At 48.0% G+C, this 18,759-nt stretch overlaps 1 protein-coding gene across 1 annotated transcript in view; it reads right to left on the bottom strand.

Moving 5' to 3' along the window:
- LOC132424441 (caspase recruitment domain-containing protein 8) overlaps positions 1 to 18,459 on the bottom strand; it is a 37,445-nt gene extending 18,986 nt beyond the window's left edge. Inside the window, exons 1-4 of the mRNA XM_060010160.1 lie at positions 18,404 to 18,459; positions 18,052 to 18,351; positions 8,731 to 8,762; positions 5,894 to 5,938 (exon numbers count right to left, since the gene is read on the bottom strand). Coding sequence (XP_059866143.1) covers positions 5,894 to 5,938; positions 8,731 to 8,762; positions 18,052 to 18,351; positions 18,404 to 18,459 — 433 coding nt within the window. The remainder of the gene's footprint in view (positions 1 to 5,893; positions 5,939 to 8,730; positions 8,763 to 18,051; positions 18,352 to 18,403) is intronic.
- Between the last annotated feature and the right edge of the window lie 300 nt (positions 18,460 to 18,759).

Raw genomic sequence — 18,759 nt, 5'->3', positions numbered from 1 at the left:
CACACAATGAATAAAAGTAGGAACTATTTTTTTTTAATTATACATATAATAAAACAGATCCAAACTCAACTAATTTCTTCTTTTCATCCATTCTCACTAAGTCCCAAACTAGCGTGCTTTACAGAAAAGAAGGCTTATCTTTCTTTGGAGCTGGATAAAACATACTTTAATGGCTTAAATATGAGCTCAAATCACACTCTGGCTGCAATAATCACTTTATTTGGGTGTCACCCAAGTCCCACCCAGCCTGACCTGCTCTCGCTGCTCCTGTCTTGGACCCACACTCGTACGTCTAGAAGGCTCCATGCAAAAAGTTCAAGGACACAACAGTGCAGAATACTGTAGTGTAAACGCCATTTCCCTGAAGCACAGGACAAACAGTCTATAGTATTCAACTACTTCTGGAAAGAGCGATCCCCAAGAATGCTCCCTCCTCTTTCTCACGCCCAACTCAGCGCCTCCATCCACGGCAGTCAGGCTTCTGTTCCCACAACTAGTTTGGAATCCTTTCCCTGATGTCCCCAAAGGCCCACTAAGCCCCAGACCCATGACTGCCACGGGTAGACGAGACCCCTACCTCCCGTCCTGCCCGCACAGCCCTCCCGTCTGTCCTGGTTCTCCGCCTGCCTCTCCGTGTGTCCTCCATTTGCCTTCTGCTCCGCTCCACACTCCACCCACACTCCCCGCTTCCAGCCTTCTTTCCACCTCAAGAGCCCCAAGAGCGCTGGCCACCTACTCCCAAATCTGGATCTGACCTCCACCTCCAGGCGCACCCTGGGCCTCCCCTGGCTGCCCAGATGAGCGCCCAGGCAGAATCTGCTCAGCCAAGTGCACCCCCTCCACTCCCTCCCCTCGACTGCCGTCCTGCTTCGCCCCCCACGCAGGCTCAGGATCCCCTGAGCAAATACACGGAAAGCTATTCATGTTATTCTCAAATCTTCCCTCCCTACACACAACCACTGACAACCAAAGCCAAGGACGGACAATAGTTCCATGGAGAAATGGAAAGATTTGAGAATAAAGATGAGGACGATAATACAGCAGCTAAGAGCAGCTTTTTGGAGTGTTCACTATGTGCCAGGCGCTGTGCATATACTTACTCATTTACGTGTATTCACTCATTTACATGTATTTACTCACTTTGCATATGTATATATATTTACATATATTTACGTAAGAGCTTTACGTATATTTACACATTAACTCTCACTTCCAAATGAGGTAAGCTGAGGTCAGTTAACTGACTTATGCAACACCACGGAGCACCAGGGCATTACCCCTTATCCCCCGCCCAGGAAGCCTGGAGCTAAGATTTCAACTTGAGCAGTCTGGCCTGAACTTGCCCTCTTAACCGTGTTGCTACACTTGCAAACATGCTTCTTGTTACTTCAGCAGTTCAACACCTAGGAGCTAGAGACTGATTGGATGGGGCGGGGTGGGGGGAGTAGGAGGCAGACTCCTGCATGAGAGGATGCCTGAGGGGAGGGCGAGGTGTTGAAACAGGTGCTGGGAAATCAAAGTGATAGGACATGGCCTTGGTCTTCCAGGGCTGAAAGAACAGAGCAGTGGTTCTCAACCTTGGCTGCATGCTGATATCACCTAGGGAGCTTTCTAAACACACCCATGCCTGGGACTCTGGGATGGGGCTCGAACAGCAGTATTTTTTTTAAAGGTCCCCAGATAACTGCAGTGTGCAGCCAGGGTTGAGAACCACTGGCCTAGAATCAACCCATTTTAATCACTTCCTCGTTCCCCAAGCTGTACCCCAGGATGATTACCACTCCTTCCTCCAAGCCCTTACAGATGCCATCCCATTGCCTGGAAATCCCTTCCCCGGACCCCACTTCCAGAGCTCCTAGGTATCCACTAAGAGCCAGCGCAGTGTCACTTCTGCTCACAGTCTCCCTCTGCCCCACCAAGGTAGGTGAGCCCTGCCTCTTTCCTGATCCTGTCACATTTACCCCGTTGCCAAGCAGTGCCTGCTTGCTTAGCTGTTGGTCTGTGAGCCCTGGAGGACTGAGGCTGTGTCTCACCACCTTGATTCCCCAGCACGCATCCCTACACAGATGCGCAATGAATGAATGAATGTGTGAATGAACGAATGCTTTGCCCAGCTTTAAAGAAGCAAGCAGCCCCTACCATGGTCCCTCCTTATTCTGTCGGTTCCCTCTGGCAGTCTGGGACCTCTGCAGGGCTGTAATTCTGCCTGGACCAGTCCCAGGTGAGGCCCACCTTCTGCCCCAGGTCCCTGGGAGAGGGAGTCTGGGGCCAGCCCTTCAGCTCACCTTCCCTCTGGTTCTGGACCTCGGACTCCTGATTCTGTTTCTGCCTCCCTGCCCTGTGAGCCTGCCCAAGTCCCCAGGACCATTTTTCTGCCTCACGGCACAGATTTGAGAACTAAATAAGATGTCTGCGAAGAGGGACCAGCCCAGGGCCTCGCACACAGTAGGCACTTAATAAGTGTTACTAATAGGTCACATTCACTCCTAAACTCCAGTGACAGGCCAGTCCAAGCCTGCTACTGCAAGCACTAAACGCTTCCCATATTTGTGCAGGTGAAAGCTCCCTGTTCAGGGAAGCTGGTGCACAAACAACCCTCAGCTCTGAGCTTCTCTTCCCCCGGCTTCTCATCCTGATGGGTGCCACCTTCGCCACGCCCGGCTGCCCTTCAGAACGCCAGCCTAGATGCGGACAAAATCCATACTCCTTCCTTTGATCCACTGCATTCAACTAAAAAAACCGCTAAGCTTTTAAAAATAAATTTTACTTTAAAAAAAAATAAAAGGAGGGAAAGGTGAGAAAGGGAACAGAGGGAATGTGACAGCAGGCAAGCTGAAAGAGCAGGTCCCAGGCCTTATCTGGTCCAGAGGCCGGTGCATTTTCTCCCCTCTGAGGGTTGGACACTTCGGGGCAGACAGCAGGGGGATGCAGGCCACAGCCCCTTCCACATACTCTCGGCCTAGAGAGAAACAGCGGCTGCCCGCTTGCTCTCCACTCCCGAGGCCAAGTCAGGGGTCACTCCCGTCTCCCCTCTGGGGCTCGCTGCCCTGCCCTGTACCCCGTATCAGCTTTGCTCTCAGTTTACAGAAATCACCTTCTGCTTCTTGACAAGGCCAGCCTCCCTTCATCTAGCTGAGAAGGCTCCACGCCACTCTGGCCTGAGGTGTCTGTCCCTTCACTCACCTGACCATCTGTGTTACCCACTGGCTGGACTATACTCTGCGGGTACACACTTTCAACTCTCATCTTTTGATTCGGACACTATCACCAGCAGCGGACTTTCTCCTCCTTTCTCAGACAGCTGGGGGAGAGCTGTCCTTGCACAATCCCATTTTAATCTCCATTTTGGTTATATCTTACAAATCCATAGTTCTCCTCTTTTATTTAACGTTAAAACCAAAGGGTACTTCACGTAACTTTAGGTACGGTTCCCCTTTTGTCACTGGGAACATGGAAACCTCATAAAAATAGCCGACGTAATCATCAAATCCGTACAACGTTACCTTGAGGAAAAAGAGAAAATATACTTAATTTTCCAGATATAACAATAAAAACTCTACCATCTGGCAACAAGATTGCCAGTTGGCTCTGTTCTCAGAAATGACAAGGGTAAGGAAACAAATCAGAGGGACAACTTTTGCTACTTGTATGTCCTGAAGTATATTCTATTCCACATAAACCTAATCACAGGAATAGATCAAGTGTGCAAAAACCACAGTCCCAGCAAACTGTTCGGGAAGCAGGACCCTGGGCACGGACGTGACTGAGCTTAAGTTTTTCAAGAAAACATGTGGATTTTTTCTGGACAACAAGCTTTGGATATTTTTCTTCTGATATAAGCTGTTTTTTTTTTTCTATAACGACCTTATTGAGATCGAATTTGCATACTATACAATTCACTCAAAGTGTACAATTCAATGGCTTTTCGCATATTCACAGAGTTGTACATCTATCATGACAATCAATTTTACATTTTCATCACCCAAAAAAAACCCCTGTACCTTTTAACTATCCAACCTCCCCATTCCTCCCAGACCTAGACAACCAATACTCTATTTTCTGCCTGAATAGATTTGCCTCTTCTGGACATTTCATATAAATGGAATTACATAATACACAGGCTTTTGTACCTGGCTTTTCTCACTGAGCACGTTTCCAAGGTCCAACCATGTTATAGTATGTATCAGCACTTTATTCTTTTTTATGGCTGAATAATATTCCATTATATGGTGTTGTGTATTGAATTGTGTTCCCCCCCACCCCAAAAGAAAATTCATGTTTGAAGTCCTTAGACTATGACCTTATTTGGAGATAGAGTCTTTATAGAGGTATTTACCTCAGGTAAAATGAGATCATTAGGGTAGGCCCTAATCCAGGATGACTGGTGTCCTTACAAAAAAGGGAAATTCAGACACAGAGACACGTCATAGGAAGAACATCGTATGATCATGATGATGGCTATCTACAAACCAACAAGAGAGATCTGGAACAGATCTTCCCTCCAAGTCCTCAGAAGGAACCAACCCTGCCAACATCTTGATCTCAAGACTTCTAGGGCTTCCCTGGTGGCGCAGTGGTTGAGAGTCCACCTGCCGATGCAGGGGACACGGGTTCGTGCCCCGGTCTGGGAGGATCCCACATGCCGCGGAGTGGCTGGGCCCGTGAGCCATGGCCGCTGAGCCTGCGCGTCCGGAGCCTGCGCTCCGCAGCGGGAGAGGCCACAACAGTGAGAGGGCCGTGTACCGCAAAAAAAAGAAAAAAAAAAAAAAAAAGACTTCTAGCCCCCAGAACTGTGAGACAATACATTTCTGTTGGTTAAGCCCCCCAGTCTGTGGCATTTCGTTACAGCAGTCCTAACAAAGTAGTACAAACGGGTATACCACATTTTGTTTATGCATTTAAAACCTGATGGACTTTTGGGTTGCTTCCAATTTTTGACTATCATGAATGATGCCGCTGTGAACATTCATGCACCAGTTTCTCTTGGGTATACACAGAGGAGAGAAATGGCTGGATCAAATGGTAATTTGTTTAGCTATTTGAGAATGACCGGTTTTCCCAGATGGCTGTGACAATTTACATTCCCATCAGCGGTATATGAGGGTTTTAATTTCTCCACATCCTTGACAACACTTGCTACTATCTTTTTCATTGTAGCCATCCTTGTGGGTGTGAAGTGGTATCTTGCTGTGGTTTTGATTTGTATCTTCCTGAAATGATACTGAGCATCTTTTATGTCTTATTGGCCATTTGTACATCTTCTCCGGAGAACAGATTTTTTAATCCAAAGGGCCTATGTAATCTAGCCCCCACCTGCCTCTGCAGACACATTATGGCCCTGCCACCTTTCCCCTCTCTCTCTGATTCCAGTCATCTGACCTTCTTCAGCCTCTGCAAACAAGCACTGTGCACTTTCCCACATCAGGGCCTTTACACCTGCAAGTCTTTTGAACTAAGACAACTCTTTTCCCCACCTTTGCCCTGTTACCTCAATTCATCCTTCAGAGTTCAAGTCGACCATCACCTCCTCAGGGAAGCCTCCCAGGACTACCCTGGCCAAGTATCTACCACCTGGCTGGGCTCACAGAGGACCCTCTATTAGGTTAGTGGAGCCAATCTAGGAAATGGCCTGACTGCCCCATCAGATAAATTCTCAGTTTCACTAAGTACCTCTTTATCACCAAACTTTAAAGTCACTGATTTCACTAGGCTAGGTAATCACGGAAGTTTAAAATTCATTCAACTCTTTCAAGTAGAAAGATGAAAGTCCCTACCTTTCATTCAGATTGTCTAAAGTAAAACAGAAAAATAAATGGTAATTTATCTTGCTATGAATTGGTTATTTTGTAAAAATTTCATTTGGGCATTTACCAATATTAATCACATCCCTTACCTGATTTAGAGTCCTTTGAAGTATCTAGGTTGGGACTGGGGCAATCTAAATTTTGAGAAAGAAACAAAGTTTAATAGTATAAATACAAGGATAAAATAGAAGATACGTCCATTTTTATAAAAGCTGCTAAACCAAAAATAACAGAAGCACCCAATTCCGTAAACTGAATCACCTCTTCAGAGCCAAAGCAGCCTTGCCTGTCAAATGAATGCCCAGTTACCAATGGTAAACAATGCCATATTCTCAAAGGAAAAAAGATTTAGCTCAAGAAACCATAAGCCTTCTCCAATAGAGGGCAAACAGAAAGCCAACAAACTTTATCATTACATTTGGTTGGATCCCTGGCAATCTCTCAATTTCGTGCCACAGGGCATTGTTTCTTTGTTTGATTAACTCAGCAGCTCCCTAAAAACACCCCTGGCGATTAAGTAACTTGACACCAGAAAGGAAAAAAAAGCACCTGGTTTTAGATTTTGTAACTGAAGGGCAGACAGTGGTGTTACTATACCAAAGAATCAGTGTCCTTCCCCAGTTAACAGTCAATTCAGGCAAACAACTGGCAACAATTTAGTAAAATGACACAAATAGGTTAGAGGTGAGGATGTAAAGTTGGCCAGATAAGTTGTGAACAGACTAGGGAGGACCTGGAATGCAGTCAGGAAGAACTGGCCTCGGGGGATGGTTCTCCTACAGGGAATGACATGGAGACGCGGAATAACATGGAGACGCAGAATTACATGACAGCTTCAAGCTGGAATGGGCCATGGTGTTCCCCAAGATGTTGGTGGACACTGGGGGGTACTGACGCTCAGGATGTGTCATTAGACTCCAGAGAGCCTGACACAGAGGCCACTGCAGAGATCCAGATATGAAGCGATGAGAGCCTAAGCCAGTGTGGACGCATGGGAATGGAGGTATTATAGTATAGGAGAAGAAGGGGTAACTGCTGCAGAAGTTACCAACAATGCTAAACAGAGCAAGAGCATTTCTGTGTAGGGAAGGATTGCCCCTCAGCTACCATGTCCCTAGTCTGTATTTACGCCATGCTCAATTAGCCTGCTCATGGAACAGACAACTCTTCCATTTCGTTTGTCTGGAACATTCACCCACGCCAGGCTGGTGAACAACAGGGGCTTAATTACCAGTTGACTAATTCCCCTGGGTGTGGGCAGAGACTACTGTCCCTTCAATTTAATGAGCATTAATTTAGTGTCCACCGTGCGATGGGCACTCTGCAGCATTAGGAGAAAATCCATGTCCCAGCAAACAGCCTGTGCGAGGGCAAGCAGTAGCCACGCACAGACAAATGAAGAAATCAGGACAGCACAAAACAAAGGAAGGCCCGTATTCTGCTGGTCCAAGAGAGAAACTGAGACCACTCACTGCAGGTGCGGAATTCAGCACAAGTCCTTGAATTTGGTAGCGCTGAAACAAGCCTGGAAGGTTGAGTGTGCAGGAAGGGAGAGGCATCTCAAGCAGACAGAAACAGGCAAAAGCAAAGAGAGGGACGGGTGAGGTTGAGGTCAGCACCAGGAAGCAGAAAAGCTGGCCAGATCCAACCCTACACTTGACAGATTGACGACAGCCCCATACACTACACATTGCAGGCAAATGTTGCAGAAACTGTTATTAGATTTTAATCAGAATACTTTTATCAGGCAGGTTATTATTCTGTACTGGAAAAATGAAACACAGGAGGGATATGGAACTTGCAAAAGTAAGACAGTGGTCCAGCGATGACCTGAGGAGTTTCTAAGCCACTCTGCAGGCAAGTGACACAGGTCAACAACTAAAGTGGCCTCGGAACCACCCTCCAGGATTCGGAGCCATGCAGCACACGATAAAGAGAAGGAGCCAAAGCAAGAAACACATCCCCACACACTGGTTACAGCCTTTAATAACAAGCAGCACAGGCCCAAGAGAGGACTCGACCCTCAGCAAGCCCCAAACCTAGACCAAGACCTTCCTTTAACAAAGGAGTATTGGGCTTCCCTGGTGGCGCAGTGGTTAAGAATCCGCCTGCCAACGCAGGGGACACGGGTTCGAGCCCGGATCCGGGAAGATCCCACATGCCACGGAGCAACTAAGCCCGTGCGCCACAACTACTGAGCCTGCGCTCTAGAGCCTGCGAGCCACAACTACTGAAGCGCACACGCCTAGAGCCTGAGCTCCGCAGCAAGAGAAGCCACTGCAATGAGAAGCCTGTGCACCGCAACGAAGAGTAGCCCCCACTCGTGCAACTAGACAAAGCCGCACGCAGCAAAAAAGACCCAACGCAGCCAGAAATAAATAATAAATTTTTTTTAATAAATAAATAAGTGTTTATTTGACCCACTTTCAGGGATAGAATTGTGTGTTGTCATTTTCATTGAGTATCTAAAATTGACGACAACACTCAAGTATTAAAGAAAATATCTAGTCATTGTGTATGGAGCATTTATAGAATTCAATTGATAATACTTCTCTAATCTTACTTTATTGAATTTAAAATAAGGTTAAAAAGAACATTAGAGCCAGAGTTTTAAAGGAGAGAGATGTAAGAGCACTTATTTTCTATTCTTAAGTTATAAAAACTACAAAGGCCCAAGTTCTTTACACTTCTTTTTTCTTTTGGAATATCTGTTGAAAAACAATCTTAAAGAAAATGCTGAAAAACTGTCATTATCGCATCATCCTAACCTGTTGATTATTTTAACACATTTCTATAAGTTGGTGAATGCATGAATGTAAACTGCAGCCAACAGATAAAATTAATTAAAAAATCATTTTCTAAAAACGCAAATTTCCACAGTATAGGTTAAGTTTTCGATAACTCAACATTGACATGAGTTCCATACCTTTTTCTTCTGAAGAGGCACTGTGATCATCACTAGAACAAGAAAAGAAAACCAGTTTTATAAACGGATACTAATTTTATACAAAATAATTATGAGTCTTCAAAATGATCATACTATGTTTCTGCAGAAATGTTGCAGATGAAAGAACTCTCTCCCTCCTCAAGGCTCTTCCTGCCCCTCTCACTCCCCACCTACCGTTACGGCCTGACTCCAAACCACAGGATATAGACGGGGCTTATGGAGCGTGCCCTTGAAGCCCAGCTTGTCCGCTCACACCCCGGCACCCCGGCACAGGGTCCCTGCACGGCATCCCCGTGCCTGCCACGCCCCTTGCTCTGCCGTTTCCAGCGATCCATCCTCCTTGCCCCGCCCAGCCCGCGCTGGCCCCCAGCCCCTCCTTCTGGTTCCCAGAGCTGCTCCCTGAGTCGCCCTCCCTTGCCCAGGTCTTCTTACCTGCTTCTCTGGCCTCCTCCCTCAGTCACAGCACGCCTGAGAATTAAGGGCTCGGACAGCTCCCATTCAATTAACCGGTCCATCCCCCGCCTGACCTGACGTTCCGTCCTCACCACCGCCTGGACTCCCTCTGCCCTGCTAGTGCCGGTCTCACGCGAGAACTCACGGTCTCCGCTTCCCACTCCCCACCCTTTCCCGGAATCAAAGCCACCTGCCTTCTGCTCTCCCACGTTACCGAAACCACCCGAGCTACAGCCACCGAGGACTCCTGTCCGACAGACCCAGTGGGCCCTCTCCGTCCTTAGTGACTGCTCTCTCTTTAGCTGAAGCACGTGACAGGCTCCCCCCTCCCCCCTCCCGTGCCTCAGTGGCCTCTCCCCTCTCCATGTGCTCCATCTCCTGGCTCCAGGCCCCAGCCTCCTGGGGATTAGATCGCCGTGTCCCAGGATCACATCAGTGCACCCTCCTCACACTGCCTCCTGCTCGCCTTCACGCCAAGGTTTCAGATCCTAAATCTTTGCCCCCTTCCAGGCCCCTTCCCAGAGTCCCAGGTGCCTAGGGCCCAAGGGTCAATTCAGCACTTTCAATGGACTACAGTCAGCACTTAACTAATCACTGTCTTCCCCTCTCCAGGAAAACCCGCTCCTCCTGACCTCACCAGGTCACCTAACTGGAACCTCTGGGTCATCACTAGCTCCTTTTTCTCGGCAAGCAGCACAATCGTGTCCTCCTAACCTCCTCTGCCTCCTCCAACACATCTCTCAAATCTGTCCCCTCCTCAATGCAAACTGTTTCCGCCTCCATTCAAGCTCTCTCCCCACCCAGCTGGTTGATTATATTCTCTCACAATTACTGGCTCATTCTCTTGGTTCGTCCCTCGTGTGACCGTCAGCATGACCTAATCATGTCTTTGCCTAGACTCTTCTGTGGCTTCTCACCACTTCCTGGCCAAAGCCTGAGCTACTGGCATGGCACACAAGGACCCCCACCCTGCTGCCTCATCTCCCACCCTGCGTGCTCCCTCAGAGGGAAAGCTCTTCAGTGTCCCAAGCATACCCTGCATAACACACACACGCACACGCACACGCACACGCACACACACACACGCACACCACTCTCTCTGCACCCTCCCCCCAAAAGGGTCACCGCCTGTGGCCTTGCAGGTCAGGTACCCCAACTATGTGTGCTCCATGGACATGTACTACAATGTTGGGGTATCCCCTCGGGTTGTGTGTGCATGTACGTGACAGTCCTGCCCTCCCCCTTGACGCCCAAACTGTTCCTCATCCCTTAAGGACAGCATTTCTCACGGTGTATACTGAGGACATTAGAACTCTAAAGGGTGCCTTCTAAAAACCATTTTTTCGGGGCCCACCGAATCAGAATCTTTGATGAATAAATGAAAAAGCAGGCAGAAAACAACAATGATGCTATCTGCACTTATGGGGATGTAAAATCTTTCTGCATTTTCTCACTGAATCATCCCAATAAGCCTATGAAGGCCATTTTACAAATGCAGGGACTGAGGCTCAGAGAGGTTCATTAACTTCCTTGAGGTCACACAGCTAACAAACAGAAAAGAAGCACTTGACACTAGGTAGGCCATTATGACTTCAAAGCCCCATAGGTGCCTGGTACCATGTCTCCCTCCACTCCCCACCACTTCACCCCAAACCCCAATCCTGGCAGTGAAAGTAGACTGAGGAAGAAAACAGCAAAAGCAGCAGACCAACTGCTTGCCCTTTCCTTTCTCTTCTTCAGTCAAGTTAGTCAGGAGCCTCCAGATTTTGAAAACCTCCTTGAATCAAGATTTTTTCTGGTGAACATTCCCAAGTATTTGGTATTTTCTAAGAAAAACATGTATTTTCATTTTCAGACCTAAGTCCTCTTATTTTTTAATCCTAAACTCCAGCTCAAAAGGTCAGAGAGTGGTGGTAAACCTGAAATTAGGAAATGCTTCAAGACACTAAGAAAGGCTAAAATATGGTTCCCAATGAAATGCATAGAAGAAAAAGCTAACCACTGCATCTTCTTTCTCTAGACTCATACCTCTTATAATGCAGTCGTTGTGCCTTTTAATTTAAAAATAATTATGAGAACTTGTATTGAATAAGAATAAGAACTAGCCGTTCTTATTGTACAAAATATGTCTGCTTAAAACCCACTCTGTGTCCCCAATGACAAATTGTGTTTTTCTCTTAATTGTCCCTTTCATATTCCCCTTTCTACAGCTGTTTATCTTTATTTCCAGATGTGTGTACATGTGTCTAGATACCAGAACTTCCACTAAAAACCAGAAAACCTTTATGGAAAACCTTTATTTCCTCCATGTAGTGAGGCTGCAGGGTAGAGGGCCAGCTCTCTGTACTAAAACACCCGACAGTTATGGGGGAGGAGACTTAGCCCCGAGGTGGAGGAGCCCGCCCGCAGGGCAGCTCCAGGAGTCACAGCCGGGTGGAGGGAGCAACCCCAGGGGACCCACAGGGGCCCAGCCACTTTACAAAGCAGCGGAATTTGCTACCCTAAAATATGTCTCTTTGGTATATTAATTATTTTAAGTTGGTTATTCTCTAGGAAACAGCAGGCAAAGGGAAAAAACATTGAAAACCAAGCAGGAGTTACCCTCTGTAAGAAACATTTACATTTGTAAGGGAAATCGCTGTCTGCCTGGGTGTCCAAATCTGCATCTTATCAGTGGAGAAGGCAGTGAGTTAAATGTGCATCACAAACCTTACCTGTGTTTACGGTGCTCTTCCTGGTGACCTCCCAGAACTCACTCTTCTCACCCTTAACGTCCTCTTTCGTCTTTAGCTGAGGACGGTATTTAAGGTGAGGGCTTTGGCCTTTTTCAAGTTTTCCTCGGTATCTCCCGTGTGTCCCTGTTATTATATTTTTGTGTGACTTTCTCCTGTTAATCTGTGTCATGTCACAGTTTAAATCCTTACACCAGAAGAACCCTTCTCCCTAACACACTACATGGATGCTAGCTAGTTCCCCACATCCTCTTCCTTTCTGCTTTTTCCATGTGGTTTTTTAAAAGGAAAACCACGGCAACCACGGAGAGAGAGTACCCATTCCAAATGTTCCCAGTATAATTTAGGGGCTGAAGATCAGCAGGGAAGGGACTTGGACATTTACTTAATATCACTTAAAATTCCTTACATTTTGATCGGGACTCCACCACGATGACTAGGTATAATTTCAATGCCACCCCATGCCTATCAGCTCCCAGGCCCCGTATCATACAGGCCCCTTTCCCTCAGCGGGAGGAGAAAAACCCTGCATCTCAGCATAGTAAAATCCAACCTGAGGGAGCCTTTCTCCCACCTCCACTCCCAGCCTGACAGGTGGATAGTAGATGCCAGAAGGATTTCACTCAAATCTGGCTTGATAAGTAATAATTCTCCAGTTAAAGATCTTTAGCAATTCTTAGAGTGAAAATTAAAATGTAATCTAATACCGAATTATTTTCTTTAACTAATATTTTAAAAATATTTCCTGTGTGCCTGAACCCAAGCCCAGGACCCCAAGCCCATCGATGGGCTCGCTGCAACAACCTTTTTAGTGCTTGATACTGAACTAGTGCCATCTCCGTTTCACAGATGAGGAAATAAGGCTCAGAGACCTTAGTTAGTAGGTATAATTAAACCCATAATGAGCCCCAAATCCTCCTCTTAACTTTTCACCAGAATTAAACCAACTAGTGTTTTACTTCTTTTAGCCCCTATCAACCTTCTGGGAAATAGGCCAGAAGAAGTTAAATGGGTTAAGGAAAGTGGAAAAGAGTTGATGTTAGTCACAAACTAGAGTTAATCTGCATAATCATGAAACAGCTATACTTTCCAGAGAATAATCTCAATGAAAGTAATATTCTCTACAATACAGATCTCTTTTCATCAACTGAAATTAACTCACAGGTGCTGTGCTAAGCGAAGGGGATATAAAAGTAACACGTGACACATGAACCTTGTCCCCAAGGGGCACACTAATGGAAGAGAAGACAGATCAGGAAATAAATAAATGTATATGATGTGGGAAGAGCAAAATAAAAGCAAATATAAGCTATAGTCTTAGCCCAGAGCAGGCAATGATGAACTGGGAAGGACAGAGCTCTTATGCTAAGAACACGGGCGTGTAACTAAGGCCACTTAAACCATGATGTTAAGGCCAGCCTGCATTTTCAAAGAATGCTATGCCTCAGGTAGGATCTTCTCACTGTTAGACTCAGAAAAAAACTGAAGCGGAAAGGTGCCTACAAGATCTTCCAGCTTGATGCATTATTTTACAGAGGGGGAGGTAGACTCCAGGAGAGGTGAAGTTAATGAACACCCAAGATCACACAGCAAATTATAAGCAGAGACAATCTCACAACTTGTCTCATGCCTCTTGGTTTGCCCATCAATTCATCCATTTAACAAACATGGATGGATTATGTGCCAGGCATAAGTGAACAAAGCAACTGGGTCTGTGCCTTCAAGAACACATCAGCCTGATGGGGAAGACTGTCTTCTTGTATCTGAGACAGGAAGTGCTTCAAGAGCACTGGTCTAAGATTGAAAAACTGGAGAGGGCTTCCTGGGGAAGTGACATTTAAACAGCCACAAAGGACAAGCAAGAATGGACAAGAGAATGTTGCACAGCTTCTGTCTGAGCCAGGAAGGAATTAATCAAGGTCCGGGAACAGGAGGAAAGCAAGTGTGTTCAGGGGGAGAGAGGTAGGAGACGAGGAAAGACAGGGAGGTGGAGAAACTCTAACTGTAACCAAACTGATGGCAACCCCAGATGCTGAGTGGCGACCATTCAGTCCACTGAGCAGTCTTCGTATTTCCCCCTTGGGAAGATTTGAAGCTTGAGAGCAAAGGAGGAAGTCAACAATGCAGGGTCTGCTGTCATCAGCATCTTTCATGGAGAATGTCTGATCCTGTGAGACCCCCTGACATTCTACAGGCTCAGACACTGCCTGTGTTGAGTCTAAGAGGCCCAAGCATTTCCCCAAAGAAAATCTCAGTCCCCCAGACCACAAAAGCCAGACCACCCTGAAAAGAAGTTGTAGTACCAGATGACAAAAACCCCTCAAGAGGCTAGGTAACTTTAAAACATACTCCAAGGAAACTGCCTTCACTCAGAATCAAGCTCTGGAAGCCAACGACACAGCCTCTTCCACACTGGCCAGGACAGAGGGGCTTCCTGAGTACCAAGCCCTGTGGGACCAGGCCCTGGGGGAGGGTCAGGGTCGAGCCGCCAGCTGTCAGTGCCCCCAGGGGACACTTCCCAAGCCAGGCTGGTTTCCCATTATCACCCAATTTCTTTTATTCTAAGCATCCCAAAGACCACCAACTGCAATCAGCTCGCCCGCCCATGATGGAAGCCATCCCATAGCTTTTTTCTTGTGTTCAGGGTTCTGAATGAGAGCACAGGCTTCAATGTTTCAGAAAACACTTAGTACCAGCAAAGATAAAAACTCCACAGGCCTGGCTCTCCAGGCTGGCTCCTTCATCTACCCTCTCCCTTCCTTTTTTCAGTTACACCAGCAGGCAAAAATAATAGTGAAATGGGTAGGTCTTTGGGCATCCAAGGGGTAAAGGACAAAACCTGGAAACTACCGCGTTCATCTAGAGGAGAATGGATGAATAAAATATGATATCATCATATAATGGAAAACTGTAAGCCATGAGAATGAAAAACTGCTTACACACAACCGAGAGAATTAATCTCACAAACATAATGTCGCAAAAGAAGCCAGACACAAAAGGGTATATACTGTATGATTCTATTTTTATAAGGTTTACGAACTAGCAAAACCAATCTCTGGTCCCTCTGGGGCGGAGGGACAGGAAAGTAAGAGGAAAACAAGGGGGGCTTTTAGGGTGTTATATTCTATTTCTTGACCTGGGTGGTGGTTACACAGATGTGTTCACTTTGTGGTAATTCATCAAGCTGTGCCCTTAAGATGCTGTGTTTTCTGTATGACTGTATACACATACACACAAAGGAAGGGTTTTCAGCATCTTGGGAAAGGAAAAGTATTATATAGGACTTTAGCTTTACTGGCCACGTTCGTGAATGGAGAATGACCCTAGGTGGAAGGAAGAGGTGACCGCATTGGGGATATAGCTCAAACGGCTGCTGTGGGGTGGCAGGAATTAGGAGGAACAGTTTCGGGGTTTACTCCTTTCTTTCTCCTTGCAACTGCCAATGAAATCTCTGCATAATGTACTCCAAAGGGAAGTGGGGCCAAGAGGGAAAAGGGCTGGAACTAAGCTGGCTTAAGGGAGACGGGAGGCAGCTGGAACACTTCAGGCAGTGAGGGGACAAGGAGGGACGGAGGAAGAGGAAGAAGAAGGAAGAGAAAGAAATCCTAAGTGCCCAGGGTGGGCAAGAAGGACAGCTCACCTGACTGGGGACGGATGGGGTGGGGTGACTCCCATGACTCAGCCCCGTAGAAGGGATCCCTTCTCTACTCCCCTCCCTGAGCCCAGGTCTGATGTACACCTAGATGAATGGTTTTATTGCACTGCTTTGCTGTGCTTTGTTTATAAGCCGTTTATAACCTCTGGGAACTGAAGGAACAAGGAGTGTGTATGAGTGTCTGTTTGTGCGTGCGTGTGTGCAGCCAAGGATTCCACATCCCCAGCATCTAACACACTGTTTGGCATATAGTTCGCACTATTAAAAAAAAAAAAATGTTCCTTGGACAAATAAATGACAGAAAGAATGTGGTAATTAGATATAAAACAGAGACTTCCTTCATATTGAAAAATCAGTAATAACAGCTTAAATGGCCAAAAATGTGGGAATGGCTAAGTATCAGAGGCGCATACTGTGCAGCTACTACAAATTACAACTAACTGTAGCAAACATCTGTAGGGTGCTTTACAGTTTACTGAGAATTGCACCTCCCCCTTGTTTGACACACAATTATATGGACTTTGTTACCACACTGAAGTGTTTAAACAACACATTAGCAACAATCTCCCTGAAAAGGCCAGAAAGATCACAGGTGGTGGACTAACAAGTTTTCAGGGAAAGTGGTGGGGAGGGCCCACATTTCAGAGTAATACTAGGAAGGCTGGTAGAGGTTTCCTTAGCTCTGTGTAAGTAACTGTGCTAATTTCACACACTGTATTTCAATTCACTTCCTCTTTTTTTTTGAGGAACAAAACTTTACTTTTAGCCATCATTTGATTCAAAGTTCTCTTTAACAATCATTTACAAGTCTTGCTGTTAACTGACCACCTCTAAAGAAGTGTTTTTGATATTCCAAGCGGACACAGTTTATGTCCTAGTGTAGTTTTATTCATGCTAATTTCAAGAAATTCAACAGCAAAACACATCCACAACAGACTTTTCTAAGACTGTCTTCCTGATTGCAACAGTGTTTTAAAGAATAGATGAGGAAAACACACACACACACACACACACACACACACACACACACACAAAACAAAACCAAAAAATCCCTCCCTCCTTCCTGAGAGAAGCTGGGCCTAATGTTCCAGGACTGATCCTCAAAAAACTGAAGTCCTGAACACTTTAAACCTCCACATTCTCTTCTTCCTCTAGCTGATCCTGTAGAAACTCTTTTTGTGTCAGGGACTGTCCCATAAGTAAATTCTCTGCAGAGTCTCAATCTTTGCCGACCGTTTCTGCACTGTTTTGGGTTGGACTTCCTGCAAGTATTTACTGCAATGAGAGGATTACCTAAAGGATATATTTCACAAACAAGCCATCACGTGTCTTCTGCTGAAACACTACATCCAAACACTACAACTAAAAGCCTGCTTTTGCAGATGACAGTGAGTCCTGGAGAACTCGACCACAACATCCCAAACCAGCTCTTAATAGACATTTCCACGTAAAAAGCGGCGGCTTTTAAAGGGCTGTGGGACGCTGATAACACACAGAGGCATTGGCTGCCTTTACAGTAATAGCAGAAATCCTTCAAGCAATGTTGATCTCGCGCCTACTGTGCTCAAGACATTGTTAGGGCCCCATGGGGGCGTTGAGGGGATGATGGGCACGGGGGTGTCCCACGCATGGGCAAAAAGGGATTAAGGAAATAATCCTGCTCTCAACTCAACTTGAAAGCCGGGTGGCCAAAACACCGATGGTGTTCAGTAAAACCTCCCCAGTCCTCCTCCAGGTGCAGAGGGCGCAGGAACTCCAGAGAGCTGAAGCTCAAGGGCTGGGGACACACGAGGACAGTAGAACCGGGCCTCGGGGGCGGGGAGTCGCCACGGAGGCGGGAAGGGAGCCGGTCCACACACGCTGAGAGCAAAGGGGATGCCGCAGGGAGACTTGCCCTCCTCCTCACTCGCCCGCCGCCAGGTGTACGTGAACAAATCGGGCCCACCTGCCGCTGCCGCCGCCGCCGCCGCCCCCGCCTGGGGACGGGTATCGGGCGTGGGGAAGCCGCGGCGACAGGGGGCAGCAGCGCTGCCCGTAGCCCCGCCTCCGGGCCGGGAGCCCTGGGCCTCCGAGCTGCGCGCCACCGCCTTCCGCGCGAGCACCTGCGCGCGACCCCGCCGCCGCCCGCCCGACCCAGGTGCGACCGCCCGGGCCCCCCGCCGGGGGTAGGGGGTCGGAATCCGGGAAGCATTGCGCGTCGCCTCCCCCATGCTCCGTGCCCGCGCGGGGCAGGCGCCGCCGCCGAAGGGCGCTTTGTTTGTGCGGCCCGAACGGGGATGCCGAGGCGGGAGTGGAGCCCTCGCCCCACCCGGGAAAGGGCAAAAGCAGAGCCTTCAGTGAAGGGTGCTAAAGACCGCAAAGCCCCTTCTCCACGCGGCGATGTTGGGTCCAGCCGCACCCCACCCCCGCTCTCCCTTTCTCCTTCCGAACCACCCCCCCCAGCCCCGCGGCTGCGCTCACCTGCTCTCCGCGACCCCCGCGCCTCGGCTCATCGTCGCTCGGCGACTGGGGGGCGGGGGGGACGACACGCGCCCCCGGGGCTCGACGCTCGAGTGACGCCGGGGCGCCTGCAGGAGGGGTTCGCGTGCCGACCGCTGCCCTGCGCACCCGGAGGCGGCCGACGCTGCCGGGGGAGTGAAGAGGGCGAGCGAGAGCCACAGGGGGAGGGGACTGGGCGGGAGGGGGCGTCGGGCGCGCTGCTGCAGCCGTAGCCGGAGGCCGCCCGGGCTCCCTAACGGAAACGCACGCTCGCCGGCGGCCCTGCGCGTGCACGCCGGCGTGCACACTCTCACACGTGTGCACACTCTCACACGTGTGCACACTCTCACACGTGCGCACACCGGCCGTTCGGTAGCTGCTTACAGCCATGCCCGAACTAGGTTTGGTGACACTAAGCCGAGGCTTCTGTGAAAAAGAAGGGGCAGCGCCATTCTGGAGGGGACGGAGAGCTCATGTCATTCTGATTGGGATTGGATACTCCTGTGTCTGGGGGTTTTTCACGAGACAGCCCGCCTCCTACAAGGAATTCCCAGATTCTCTTCTTAGGATCTGTAAGCCCCCTGAAATTCTCTTTCAGATTTTGTACCTAAATACAAGTATCTGGGATGAGGGACCACAGCTTCCTAAGATAAAACAGCTGTGTGACCCCAACCCCACCCCAGACTGTAA

Source organism: Delphinus delphis, chromosome 4, assembly GCF_949987515.2.
Source record: "Delphinus delphis chromosome 4, mDelDel1.2, whole genome shotgun sequence".
Classification (NCBI taxonomy): Eukaryota; Metazoa; Chordata; class Mammalia; order Artiodactyla; family Delphinidae; genus Delphinus; species Delphinus delphis.
Note: the sequence above shows the minus strand (reverse complement) of the source record. Positions and strands in the feature narration are given on the sequence as shown.